The following is a 14604-nucleotide window of genomic DNA, read 5'->3' as shown; positions in this document are numbered from 1 at the left end:
GCTGGTGACAACAGTGACTTTAGTGGTTGGGGCAGGAGAGCTGGTTTCTCTTGGGCTGATGATGCTTGTTGCCTCACTGGTTGCGACAGGAGAGCTGGTCTCTCTTGGGCTGATGATGCTTGTTGCATCAGTGGTTGGGACAGGAGAGCTCCTTACTCCAGGGCTGGTGACACCAGTGAATTTAGTGGTTGGGATAGCAGAGCTGGTTACTCTTGGGCTCGTGATGCTTGTAGCCTCAGTGGTTCGAACAGGAGAGTTTGTTTCTTTTGGGCTCGTGATGCTCCTAGCCTCAGCGGTTGGGATTGGAGAGGTTGTTTCTATTGGACTCCTGTTGCCTGTTCCCTCAGTGGTTGGGACAGGAGACCTGATTACTCCTGGGCTAGTGGCACCAGGATCTTCAGTGGCTGGGACAGGTGAGCTCATTGCTCTTTGGCTGGTGACACCAGTGACTTTAGTGGCTGTGGCAGGAAAGATGGTTTCTCTTGGGCTGATGATGCTTGTTGCCTCAGTGGTTGGGACAGGAGAGCTGGTTTCTCTTGGGCTGATGATGCTTGTTGCATCAGTGGTTGGGACAGGAGAGCTCCTTACTCCAGGGCTGGTGACACCAGTGAATTTAGTGGTTGGGATAGCAGAGCTGGTTTCTCTTGGGCTCGTGATGCTTTTAGCCTCAGTGGTTCGAACACGAGAAATTGTTTCTCTTGGGCTCGTGATGCTCGTAGCCCCAGCGGTTGGGATTGGAGAGGCTGTTTCTATTGGACTGGTGTTGCCTGTTTCCTCAGTGGTTGGGACAGGAGAGCTCATTACTCCTGGGGTAGTGACACCAGGATGTTCAGTGGCTGGGACAGGAGAGCTCATTGCTCTTTGGCTGGTGACACCAGTGACTTTAGTGGTTGGGGCAGGAGAGCTGGTTTCTCTTGGGCTGATAATGCTTGTTGCATCAGTGGTTGGGACAGGAGAGCTGGTTTCTCTTGGGCTGATGATGCTTGTTGCCTCAGTGCTTGGGACGGAAGAGCTGGATTCTCTTGGGCTGATGATGCTTGTTGCATCAGTGGTTGGGACAGGAGAGCTCCTTACTCCAGGGCTGGTGACACCAGTGAATATAGTGGTTGGGATAGCAGAGCTATTTTCTCTTGGGCTCATGATGCTTGTAGCCTCAGTGGTTGGAACAGGAGAGTTTGTTTCTCTTGGGCTCGTGATGCTCGTAGCCTCAGCGGTTGGGATTGGAGAGGTTGTTTCTATTGGACTGGTGTTGCCTGTTCCCTCAGTGGTTGGGACAGGAGACCTGATTACTCCTGGGCTAGTGGCACCAGGATCTTCAGTGGCTGGGACAGGAGAGCTCATTCCTTTTTGGCTGGTGACACCAGTGACTTTAGGGGTTGTGGCAGGAAAGCTGGTTTCTCTTGGGCTGATGATGCTTGTTGCCTCAGTTGTTGGGACACGAGAGTCCATTACATCTGAGCTGGTGACACCAGTACCTTCAGTGTTTGGGAAATGAGAGCTTGTTTCTCTTGGGCTTGTGATGCTTGTAACCTCAGTCGTTGGGACAGAAGAGCTAATTCCTCCATGGCTAGTGACACCAGTGACTTTAGTGGTTAGGACAGGAAAGCTTGTATCTCTTGGGCTCGTGATACTCAAAGCCTCAGTGCTTGGAAATGGAGAGTTTGTTTCTCTTGGGATCGTCATGCTCGTAGCCTTAGCGGTTGGGATTGGAGAGGTTGTTTCTCTTGCACTGGTGATGCCTGTTCCCTCAGTGGTTGGGACAGGAGAGCTCATTGCTGTTTGGTTGGTAACACCAGTGACGTCAGTGATTGGGACAGGGGAGCTGGTTTCTCTTGGGCTGATGATGCTTGTTGCATCAATGGTTGGGACAGGAGAACTCCTTACTCCAGGGCTGGTGACACCAGTGAATTTAGTGGTTGAGATAGCAGAGCTGGTTTCTCTTGGGCTCGTAATGCTTGTAGCCTCAGTGGTTGGAACAGGAGAGTTTGTTTCTCTTGGGCTCGTGATGCTCGTAGCCTCAGCAGTTGGGATTAGAGAGGTTTTTTCTATTGGACTGGTGTCGCCTGTTCCCTCAGTGGTTGGGACAGGAGAGCTCATTACTCCAGGGCTGGTGACACCAGTGAATTTAGTGGTTGGGATAGCAGAGCTAGTTTCTCTTCGGCTCGTGATGCTTGTAGCCTCAGTGGTTCGAACAGGAGAGCTGGTTTCTCTTGGGCTGATGATGCTTGTTGCCTCAGTGGTTGGGACAGGAGAGCTGGTTTCTCTTGGGCTGATGATGCTTGTTGCATCAGTGGTTGGGACAGGAGAGCTCCTTACTCCAGGGCTGGTGACACCAGTGAATTTAGTGGTTGGGATAGCAGAGCTGGTTTCTCTTGGGCTCGTGATGCTTGTAGCCTCAGTGGTTCGAACAGGAGAGTTTGTTTCTTTTGGGCTCGTGATGCTCCTAGCCTCAGCGGTTGGGATTGGAGAGGTTGTTTCTATTGGACTCCTGTTGCCTGTTCCCTCAGTGGTTGGGACAGGAGACCTGATTACTCCTGGGCTAGTGGCACCAGGATCTTCAGTGGCTGGGACAGGTGAGCTCATTGCTCTTTGGCTGGTGACACCAGTGACTTTAGTGGTTGTGGCAGGAAAGCTGGTTTCTCTTGGGCTGATGATGCTTGTTGCCTCAGTGGTTGGGACAGGAGAGCTGGTTTCTCTTGGGCTGATGATGCTTGTTGCATCAGTGGTTGGGACAGGAGAGCTCCTTACTCCAGGGCTGGTGACACCAGTGAATTTAGTGGTTGGGATAGCAGAGCTGGTTTCTCTTGGGCTCGTGATGCTTGTAGCCTCAGTGGTTCGAACAGGAGAAATTGTTTCTCTTGGGCTCGTGATGCTCGTAGCCTCAGCGGTTGGGATTGGAGAGGTTGTTTCTATTGGACTGGTGTTGCCTGTTTCCTCAGAGGTTGGGACAGGAGAGCTCATTACTCCTGGGGTAGTGACACCAGGATCTTCAGTGGCTGGGACAGGAGAGCTCATTGCTCTTTGGCTGGTGACACCAGTGACTTTAGTGGTTGGGGCAGGAGAGCTGGTTTCTCTTGGGCTGATAATGCTTGTTGCATCAGTGGTTGGGACAGGAGAGCTGGTTTCTCTTGGGCTGATGATGCTTGTTGCCTCAGTGCTTGGGACGGGAGAGCTGGTTTCTCTTGGGCTGATGATGCTTGTTGCATCAGTGGTTGGGACAGGAGAGCTCCTTACTCCAGGGCTGGTGACACCAGTGAATATAGTGGTTGGGATAGCAGAGCTATTTTCTCTTGGGCTCGTGATGCTTGTAGCCTCAGTGGTTGGAACAGGAGAGTTTGTTTCTCTTGGGCTCGTGATGCTCGTAGCCTCAGCGGTTGGGATTGGAGAGGTTGTTTCTATTGGACCGGTGTTGCCTGTTCCCTCAGTGGTTGGGACAGGAGAGCTGATTACTCCTGGGCTAGTGGCACCAGGATCTTCAGTGGCTGGGACAGGAGAGCTCATTGCTCTTTGGCTGGTGACACCAGTGACTTTAGTGGTTGTGGCAGGAAAGCTGGTATCTCTTGGGCTGATGATGCTTGTTGCCTCAGTTGTTGGGACACGAGAGTCCATTGCATCTGAGCTGGTGACACCAGTACCTTCAGTGTTTGGGAAATGAGAGCTTGTTTCTCTTGGGCTTGTGATGCTTGTAACCTCAGTCGTTGGGACAGAAGAGCTAATTCCTCCATGGCTAGTGACACCAGTGACTTTAGTGGTTAGGACAGGAAAGCTTGTATCTCTTGGGCTCGTGATACTCAAAGCCTCAGTGCTTGGAAATGGAGAGTTTGTTTCTCTTGGGATCGTCATGCTCGTAGCCTTAGCGGTTGGGATTGGAGAGGTTGTTTCTCTTGCACTGGTGATGCCTGTTCCCTCAGTGGTTGGGACAGGAGAGCTCATTGCTGTTTGGTTGGTAACACCAGTGACGTCAGTGATTGGGACAGGGGAGCTGGTTTCTCTTGGGCTGATGATGCTTGTTGCATCAATGGTTGGGACAGGAGAGCTCCTTACTCCAGGGCTGGTGACACCAGTGAATTTAGTGGTTGGGATAGCAGAGCTGGTTTCTCTTGGGCTCGTAATGCTTGTAGCCTCAGTGGCTGGAACAGGAGAGTTTGTTTCTCTTGGGCTCGTGATGCTCGTAGCCTCAGCAGTTGGGATTAGAGAGGTTTTTTCTATTGGACTGGTGTCGCCTGTTCCCTCAGTGGTTGGGACAGGAGAGCTCATTACTCCATGGCTGGTGACACCAGTGAATTTAGTGGTTGGGATAGCAGAGCTGGTTTCTCTTCGGCTCGTGATGCTTGTAGCCTCAGTGGTTCGAACAGGAGAGTTTGTTTCTCTTGGGCTCGTGATGCTCGTAGCCTCAGCGGTTGGGATTGGAGGGGTTGTTTCTATTGGACTGGTGTTGCCTGTTCCCTCAGTGGTTGGGACAGGAGAGCTCATTACTCCTGCGCTAGTGACACCACGATCTTCAGTAGCTGGGACAGGAGAGCTCATCGCTCTTTTGCTGGTGACAGCAGTGACTTTAGTGGTTGGGGCAGGAGAGCTGGTTTCTCTTGGGCTGATGATGCTTGTTGCATCAGTGGTTGGGACAGGAGAGCTCCTTACTCCAGGGCTGGTGACACCAGTGAATATAGTGGTTGGGATAGCAGAGCTATTTTCTCTTGGGCTCGTGATGCTTGTAGCCTCAGTGGTTGGAACAGGAGAGTTTGTTTCTCTTGGGCTCGTGATGCTCCTAGCCTCAGCGGTTGGGATTGGAGAGGTTGTTTCTATTGGACTGCTGTTGCCTGTTCCCTCAGTGGTTGGGACAGGAGAGCTGATTACTCCTGGGCTAGTGGCACCAGGATCTTCAGTGGCTGGGACAGGAGAGCTCATTCCTCTTTGGCTGGTGACACCAGTGACTTTAGTGGTTGTGGCAGGAAAGCTGGTTTCTCTTGGGCTGATGATGCTTGTTGCCTCAGTTGTTGGGACACGAGAGTCCATTACATCTGAGCTGGTGACACCAGTACCTTCAGTGTTTTGGAAATGAGAGCTTGTTTCTCTTGGGCTTGTGATGCTTGTAACCTCAGTCGTTGGGACAGAAGAGCTAATTCCTCCATGGCTAGTGACACCAGTGACTTTAAAGGTTAGGACAGGAAAGCTTGTATCTCTTGGGCTCGTGATACTCAAAGCCTCAGTGCTTGGAAATGGAGAGTTTGTTTCTCTTGGGATCGTCATGCTCGTAGCCTTAGCGGTTGGGATTGGAGAGGTTGTTTCTCTTGCACTGGTGATGCCTGTTCCCTCAGTGGTTGGGACAGGAGAGCTCATTGCTGTTTGGTTGGTAACACCAGTGACGTCAGTGATTGGGACAGGGGAGCTGGTTTCTCTTGGGCTGATGATGCTTGTTGCATCAATGGTTGGGACAGGAGAGCTCCTTACTCCAGGGCTGGTGACACCAGTGAATTTAGTGGTTGAGATAGCAGAGCTGGTTTCTCTTGGGCTCGTAATGCTTGTAGCCTCAGTGGTTGGAACAGGAGAGTTTGTTTCTCTTGGGCTCGTGATGCTCGTAGCCTCAGCAGTTGGGATTAGAGAGGTTTTTTCTATTGGACTGGTGTTGCCTGTTCCCTCAGTGGTTGGGACAGGAGAGCTCATTACTCCAGGGCTGGTGACACCAGTGAATTTAGTAGTTGGGATAGCAGAGCTGGTTTCTCTTCGGCTCGTGATGCTTGTAGGCTCAGTGGTTGGAACAGGAGAGTTTGTTTCTCTTGGGCTCGTGATGCTCGTAGCCTTAGCGGTTGGGATTGGAGAGGTTGTTTCTATTGGACTGGTGTTGCCTCTTCCCTCGGTGGTTGGGACAGGAGAGCTGATTACTCCTGGGCTAGTGTCACCAGGATCTTCAGTGGCTGGGACAGGAGAGCTCATTGCTCTTTTGCTGGTGACAGCAGTGACTTTAGTGGTTGTGGCAGGAGAGCTGGTTTCTCTTGGGCTGATGATGCTTGTTGCTTCAGTGGTTGGGACACGAGAGTCCATTACATCTGTACTGGTGACACCAGTACCTTCAGTTTTTGGGAAATGAAAGCTTGTTTCTCTTGGGCTTGCGATGCTTGTAACCTCAGTCATTGGGACAGAAGAGCTAATTCCTCCATGGCTAGTGACAGCAGTGACTTTAGTGGTTAGGTCAGGAAAGCTTGTATCTCTTGGGCTCGTGATACTCATAGCCTCAGTGCTTGGAAATGGAGAGTTTGTTTCTCTTGGGATCGTCATGCTCATAGCCTTAGCGGTTGGGATTGGAGAGGTTGTTTCTCTTGCACTGGTGATGCCTGTTCCCTCAGTGGTTGGGACAGAAAAGCTTGTTTCTCTTGGGCTGGTGATGCTCGTAACCTCTGTGCTTGGGACAGTTGAGCTCCTTGCTCCTGGGGTAGCGGGACCAGTTTGCTTAGTGGTTGGGACAGGAGGGCTTCTTTCTCTTGGGCTCGTGATGCTCGTAGCCTCAGCAGTTGGGATTGGAGAGGTTGTTTCTATTAGATTGGTGATTTGTGTTCCTTCAGTGTTTGGGACAGGAGAGCTCATTACTCCTGGGCTAGTGACACCAGTGACTTTAGTGGTTGGATCAGGAAAGCTTTTATCTCTTGGGCTCGTGATACTCATAGCCTCAGTGCTTGGAACTGGAGCGTTTGTTTCTCTTGGGATTGTCATGCTTGTAGCGTTAGCGGTTGGGATTGGAGAGGTTGTTTCTCTTGCACTGGTGATGCCTGTTCCCTCAGTGGTTGAGACAGGGGAGCTCATTCCTCCTTTGCTGGTAATGTTCTTGGCTTTGGCTGTTGGGGCAGGAGGGCTCCTTGTTCCTTGGCTGGTGATATCAGTGGTTGGGACTGGAGAGCTGGTTTCTCTGATGCTTCTGATAGCTTCAGTGTTTGGGAGAGGAGAGCTCATATCTCCTTTGCTGGTAGTGTTTTTGGCTTTGGTGGTTGGGACAGGAGAGCTTGTTTCTCTTTGGCTGGTGTTGCTCATAGCCTCAGTGGTTGGGACAGGGGAGATCATTGCTCCTGGAATGTCTGGGACAGGATAACTTGTTTCTTTATGGCTGGTGATGGTCATAGGCTCACTGATTCTGATTGGAGTGGTTGGGATTGGAGAGCTTGTTTCTCCTGAACTAGAGGTGTTTGTGGCTTCTATGGTTGTTGTGCTATCTGCTGGGAATGAAGCAGGAGTGTTCTCAGTTTCTTAAAAATCATTTATGTTAATTGAATATTCATTAATATTATTCATGTTAATTTCTAATATGGTAGGCAATGATTTTTTTGTGAAAGTAACATATGTTATAATAATAATTATATAAATAATGTTTCTGGTCATTATTATTAGCAGCTAGAAGTATTTACTCATCTTTCAATATGACAAGTTAGTTGATACTCAGTTTCTGAATAATTTTATGCAAATTTATCTTTGAAATTTCCAGCCATTCCAAATATTGCACTACAGATGAACTATGCTGCAAGGCACTCAGCATTGTACTGTAGTCATTACTGCCAGGTTTTGACCCCATCCCTTTGATAAGCAGCCACTTGCTGTAAAACCTAAGCCTGGTAGGGTTATTTAGCTGTGTGCTCTCAGCTATATTCTTGAACTGTTTTTAGGCAGATGAAGATAATTCTTAATACTTTATCACTAACACCAAAAAAACATGTGCATGTACACACTCTAGGTTAGACTAGATGCCAAAGATTAGTTAAATAAATCATCTCTCTGTGTACAAATGATATTCATCCATGATGTGAGCTGTCTTTATGTGTGTAATTTCATGCAAATGCTATATGTTTTCCAATACATATGACCTAGGGTTGCCAAGTCCAATTAAAGAAAAATCTGGGGACTTTGGGGGTGGAGCCAGGAGACTTTGGGTGTGGAGCCAGGAGACATTGGGGGTGGAGCCAAGAACAAGGATGTGACAAGCATAATTGAACTCCAAGGGAGTTCTTGCCATCACATTTAAAGAGACAGCACACCTTTTAAAATGCCTTTCTTCCATAGGAAATAATTAAGGATAGGGGCACCATATTTTTGGGCTCATAGAATTGGACCCTCTGGTCCAATCATTTTGAAACTTGGGGGTATTTTGGGGAGAGGCACTAGATGCTATACTAAAAATTTGGTGCCTCTACCTCAAAAAATAGCCCCCCCAGAGCCCCGAATACCCACGGATCAATTTCCTATTATTCCCTATGGGAATCGTTCTCCATAGGGAATAATAGAGTGCCTAGTAGACATTTCCCTCCCCCCCCACGCTTTCTAAAGGGGGGGAGGGCCTCCAAACTAGGGAATCCCCTGCCCCCTCCCTCTCACACACACACTTACCAGCTCTTCCTCGGACAACTCTACTTCCTGTGAAAACGAAAGCAGAAGAAAGGGAGGGGCCGTTCTCAGAAGCCCTTTCTGCTTCCTGCCCAGCCTTAAAGGGGCAGACATTTTGCAAACGGCTCAGGAACTCTACAACATGAAGCCTAAAGGTATGTTCTCCCCCCCCTCCACCCCCCACCCCCGCTTCCAGAGTTTTGAAGAGCGGGAGATGAGGCTGCGAACCCAGAAGTCTCCCGCCAGAGCGGGAGGTTTGGGAAGCCTAATATGACCCCACCACTGTAATTAGCTCCGTTTGCAGACCCTCCTCCCATTCTTATGTTAAAAAAACCACCAAAATGCTTTTTAAAAAGTCAGAGTGTGCAGAAAAGGGAAGCTAGATCCTGCCCTATTCTCTTCATATTTTCTTTTCTTGAAAATGTAATAACAGCAAAATGCATTATAATAATGTGGGTTATTAGGAGATTAACCTTCAGTTGGTAAGATCTAGTGCTTTAGTTAAAAGCACGTGAGATGTGGGTTTCAATATTATTAGCTGATTTTCTAAGCACTTCCATCTGAATGGTATCCAGCTATCATCCAGTCAGCATTATCCATATTAATAAAATGACTTCTCCATTGGTCTGTCCCCTCTGTCTGCGGCAGGCATAACTTATTCAAAAATAAGCGAGAAATTTCAAAATTGGCCACTGGCTAAAGGATAACTTTGGAAACTGCTGTGCTCAAAATGGACTAGAACCTCCTGGCCTAGGCTACTTCCAGGCCTGCCCCTCAATACGCATACTATTTAGGGATAGGCACAAACCAGGAAACCCTGGTTTAGTTGATTAACTGAACTGGATCATGTCCCAAACCCATTTGTGAAGTCAAACCTTGAACCAGCACAGTTCATTCACTGAACCAATATCAGAAGTTTTGGATGGGGGGGGGTGGCCCCTGGGTTCCTAGGGGCTCCAAAATAACAGAGCTTATCTAGCTCACTCTCCTCTACCTGCCCACCGAGTTTGGTGAAGGTTGGACTTCAGGGGTCTGAGTTACAGAACCAGAAACAAGGCATCCCCAGGTAAGTGCTCAGTTTGGTTTGGATTTTGGCTCATTGCACTATAGTAAAGGAGGTAGCATAAAACATGTCACCTCAGAACCCTACAGAGGGTACAGATAAGGGGGAAGCAGAAAAAAGCCAAAATGTTATGTTATCTCCACTGTGAAAAAACACAAACAGCTTAACTACTTCCCTAACTATCAAAGTCAGTACAGTGTAGTGACTGAAGTGTCTGGTTGCCACTGAAAGTTGCTGGCTTTGACTCAGTCACATGCTCTCAGCCAAACTTACCTCAAGGTTTGTTGTGAAAATATAATGGAGGGGAGTCAAACAACCTAAGTCATTTTTTGTCAATCTCCCCTCCCCGGGACAAATGTGGCATAGACAAGGAGGATGGAAATTATCTCTTCCTTTTCAAATGAAAAGGCATTTAAGAACCTCCCTGAACTATCACAGCCAGAGTGGTTTAGTAGTCCAGCTTCAAATCCCAACTTTGTCAATGAATGTTGCTGGCTGACCTTGGGTCATAGAATCATAGATTTAGAAGGGACCTCCAGGGTTATCTAGTCAAACCCACATTAGCCTAACTTGCCTCACAGGGTTGTTGTGAGGGAAAATTGAGAAAAGAATTAAGTAAGATACTTTGAGTCTTCATTGTGGAGAAAGGTTGGGTGGAACATGAATCTAATTTTCCCTACAGTTTGCCAGGAAAAGGATGATCTCTGAGGCCATTGCTTCATCTGATATTGCTACAGCTCTTTGTCAGGCAGCAGAGCTAGGGTTGTTAACTACTACTACTACTAATAATAATAATAATAATAATAATTACAAGAAACATAGAACTCAAAGGTACTTCAAGGGTCATCTAGTCCAACCCAAGTTTTTTGGGGGGCAAAGTGGAAGGACTTCTAGACCCACTTGTGAACCTTCTGATGGCACTTGGGGTGGGAGGGGTTGGCCACTGTATAACAGAGTGTTGGACTGGATGGGCCATTGGCCTGATCCAACATGGCTTCTCTTATGTTCTAACCCCTTGCACAGTTTAGGAAATTCACAGTTACCTCACCCCACCCCACCCTCAGTGACTTCTGCACTATGCCCAGAGGATGGGGAAGTGGAATTCCAGGATACCTAGCCCATTTAGCCTAGAGAAATATTCCTTCCTAACCCTGAAATGGTGATTGGCACTACCCTGGGCATATAAGAAAAGGCTACAGAGCCAAGCGCTGGCTCATCCCTTTCTGCCCTCCCTCTCATAATCTGCCTAAATTCATAGGATTGTATGAACAAGGTCACTTCCATAACAGAAGTGGTGATTCAAACCTGGGTCTTCCAAGTCCTAGTCTGACAGTATAACCACTATGACTGTGACTCATTGGGTTGGAAAACTCCTAGTGATTCAGGGGCAAAGCCTAGGTAGAATTAGATTTGGAGAGAGCAGGAACCTAAACAGAGTATATGCCTTCCAAAGGAGCCCTTTTCTCCAGGGTAACTGATCTCTGTAGTAGGAGATCAGTTGTTATTCTGGGAGACCTTCAGGCCCCACCTAGAGGATGGCAACTCTAAGCAGAGCTGCTCATTCTATATTCAAACTATCCTTAAGGAAGTGGGCAAACTAGTCCCAAATAAAAGGTGCTGCCAATGATCTGAATGTGTAATAACTAATGATAATGAAATATTAAATGGCATTTCAATCAGTAATTTTTATTGATGTATTTTGAAATTTCAGATTAAATATTAAGAGGGATGAAGATACCAGTCAAAGGGTATCTTTGAATAAGAAATCATCTCAGAACTTATTTGTATGCTACAAATTACTCATGGATCCAATGAGGACTTTCAATTAGATGTGTTCTAGACATTTTTTGCTTCCTAAGTGCACATAGGCCTGATTTGGATTTGGACTATAACATGGACTATAACTCAGTGAAAATACAAAGCGATAGTTTTGGATTAAACCAAGTAAACTTTAGCTGAAGTCACTGTAAGCAATTATTTTATGTAATAAGAATTATAAGTTTTATTGTCTTTTTTGTTATTGTCTCTTTAAAACTATAAATTAAAATTATTTTTAAAAGCAATTCTCTATTTAACACTGTCAATATATACAAGGTTTAGCATCCGGTGGATTTGTTCTTTTTGTGTTTCCTCTTCTATATTTTGTAACTAGAGACATGGCTGCTCACCCACTTACCAAACCCATAGTTTGTTGTGCTTTGGATATTTAAAGATAGTTTGAATAATGAATAAGGAGCTTTGCCTTTTGCCTAAAGAGTCACAGGAATACTGGATGAAGCAATGCAAAAGTGATAATCTTTTGTTGGCAAACTGTAGGTGAAATCAGATGTATAGCAGATGTCATACCCTGCCTTTCTCCCCAATGGGAGCTTACATCATCCTCTTCCATTTTACCCTCACAACAACCCTAAGAGATAGGTCAGGCTGACAATATGTGACTCACTCTAGGTCACCCAGTAACCTTCCATTCGATGGCATTGGGGATTCAAACTTGCGCCTCCTTGACGCTAATCTAACCACTACATCTTCAGTTGCAATTCCTGACTATTTGTGGGATGGAGCCTAGGGAGGGGAGAGTTTGGGGAGGAGAGAGTCCTCAGCAGTGTATAATGCCATTGGGTTCATCCTCCAGAGCAATCATTTTTTGTAGGGCAACAGACCTTTGTAGTCTGGAGATCAGTTGTAATTTCCAGGAGCTCTCTAAGCCCCAGTTGGAGTTTTCTGCTTCCCCTCATTTTTGCAGTGCATGTACCATCATCATCCTGAAGCTGACAGTTAATACTGAGACTCTGAGCTTTCTTGCTGATGAATTAGGCATGCCACCAATTACTCCACTGCAAATACTGTGTGTGCGTGTGCGTGCGCTAGGGTTGCCAATCCCCAGATGGGGGCAGGGGAATCCCTGGTTTGGAGGCCCTCCCCCCACTTCAGGGTCATCAGAAAATGGGAGAGGGAAATGTCTCCTTGGCACTCCATTATTTCTTATGGAGACCGATTCCCATTGGGTATAATGGAGAATTGATCTGCGGGTATCTGGGGCTTTGGGGGGGGCACTTTTTTGAGGTAGAGGCACCAAATTTTAAGCATAGTATCCAGTGCCTCTCCTCAAAACATCCTCTAAGTTTCAAAAAGTTTGGACTAGGGGGTCCAATTCTATGAGCCCCAAAAGAAGGTATCCCTGTCCTTCATTATTCCAAATGCAGGGAAGACATTTAAAAGGCATGCAGTTCCTTTAAATGTGATGACAGAACTCCCTTCGAAGTTCAGTTGTGCTTGTCACACCCTTTCTCCTGGCTCCACCCCCAAAGTCTCCTGGATCCACCCCCGAAGTCCGCAGATATTTCTTGAGTTGGACCTGGCAACCCGAGAGAGAGAGAGAGAGAGAGAGAGTTCTGGAGATAATCTTTACCAGGATGTTCCTGTTCTCTTAATAGTTGGCAAGTAATCCCCATGATCATCCTGAAGCTTGTGGCCAATTGCTCCTAGCTTTATTTTATGATGAGTTACACCTGTCACTGCCAGACAAACAGCCAGACATATGCTTCCTTCTTTATAACAAAGTGGGAGTCCAGTGGCCCCCTTAAGACAAAGTTTTATTCAAAGTGTGAGCTTTCATGTGCATGCACACTTCCTCAGACATCCTTCTTTATTTATAGATAGCATCTCACTTGCAGTTTTTCGTCCTTACTTAAAGACTGTCCAAGCCCCATTAAATAAGCCAGGAATTCTGGATCTGTTGTAGGCATCAACAGTCTCTTCACTAGTTCTTGCTGGTGCCATTTGTCCCTCCATCCACGATGGCACAAGCCATTTTGCAGGGAGTTAGGCTATGGCCCTCTTCCCCTCCAATGTCAAAGTGACTCTTCAACCTAATGAATTGCTAATCATGGATCTATAAGAGAAACAAACACTGTGATGTACTGGCTAACAATGTTTAGTAAAACCTTTTTAGAAAAACCGTTTTAGAATCATATAATTTTAATACATTACAACAACAAAAGAAATGTCCATTCACATTACAATATTACAAGAATGATCCATTCTCAATGAACACCTGGAAATAGGCTCATTTTGTCAATGAACTTTCTCAGAAGTAGTCCTTCCTGTTTCTTTCAGGGTTATCAGCCTTTTGTAACCAGTCACTTTTAAGGCTCTCTGCAACATCTTTATTTTCTTCAAGTTATCTCATCCTGGAAAGGTTTTACTGTACATTGTTAGCCAGTACATCACAGTGTTTGTTTCTCTTATTGCCTGTAATATGAGCTGTAATCCCAGTTTGTTGGTTTTTCAACCATGGATCTATAGCAGCAGAACATTTCCATGGATCAAAAAACATTTACAATACTAAATGTGACATGAACAGATGGGCATTTATCCCATTTGTTTTCTCCAACCACTTTGTTCCAGCAGTCCCAGCTGTTATTGTATCTTCCTATAGTCTCCCTGTAGACTCCACTTCTGCCTTTTCTTGTATCCCTTAGCTTCCATCTCACTTTCACTGGCCATTAGCAAGCCTACTGTTTTTTTAATGCCTCTGCATAGCTTGTCCATGATTCCATGAAATGGATGTCATATATCATGGACCAGTGTATTATGAAAGGGGACAAAGATAAGAACAGTCATTGTCAGGACTATCATAAGAAGTACTGTCTATACTTCTGTCAAAGAACTTGGCCACGAGGAGAGGGCCCAATATTTGTATACTGTTGTCTTATTTTACATAATATGACCTACCAACATAATTTCTGATAAGCCACACTGACAGGGAGCTGGTGATTTTCTGTTAACAGCATGCTATAACCTACTAATGTCTTCCTGGGGATGATATGCATCCCATCCACTGTTAGTACAACTAAAACACTGATTATTCTGAATTCCAATTTATCCTTGTTTCATAGCCAGGGATAAAAACCAAAATTAATATCCAACAAATATATATATTTAAAAATCCTTACCTGTCACTGTCATATGTGCACACAATGCAAATGTAATCCATAACGCAGCCCTTGATATTCCACCCATTGTCGCAACACCAGGCCGTGTGATTATCTGAGAATGCTCATCCCACTTATATAGCTTCTGAAGAACTTGAAATATGTCTGATTTGGTGCTCCTTCTCAAGCTGATACATTGCAACAATTTGCCTTTGACCCAAAGGTGTGGCCTTTTTTCATTTATGT

General features: G+C 46.2%; 1 protein-coding gene across 1 annotated transcript in view; it reads right to left on the bottom strand.

Annotated features, from left to right (window-relative positions):
- Positions 1-7107, bottom strand: part of LOC132571963 (mucin-3B-like) — a 64007-nt gene extending 56900 nt beyond the window's left edge. Inside the window, exons 1-3 of the mRNA XM_060238756.1 lie at positions 5628-7107; positions 4639-5039; positions 589-2070 (exon numbers count right to left, since the gene is read on the bottom strand). Coding sequence (XP_060094739.1) covers positions 589-2070; positions 4639-5039; positions 5628-7107 — 3363 coding nt within the window. The remainder of the gene's footprint in view (positions 1-588; positions 2071-4638; positions 5040-5627) is intronic.
- Positions 7108-14604: the final 7497 nt, after the last annotated feature.

The sequence above is a fragment of the Heteronotia binoei genome, chromosome 5, assembly GCF_032191835.1.
Source record: "Heteronotia binoei isolate CCM8104 ecotype False Entrance Well chromosome 5, APGP_CSIRO_Hbin_v1, whole genome shotgun sequence".
In the NCBI taxonomy this organism is placed as follows: Eukaryota; Metazoa; Chordata; class Lepidosauria; order Squamata; family Gekkonidae; genus Heteronotia; species Heteronotia binoei.
This window is presented reverse-complemented; position numbering and strand designations above follow the sequence as displayed.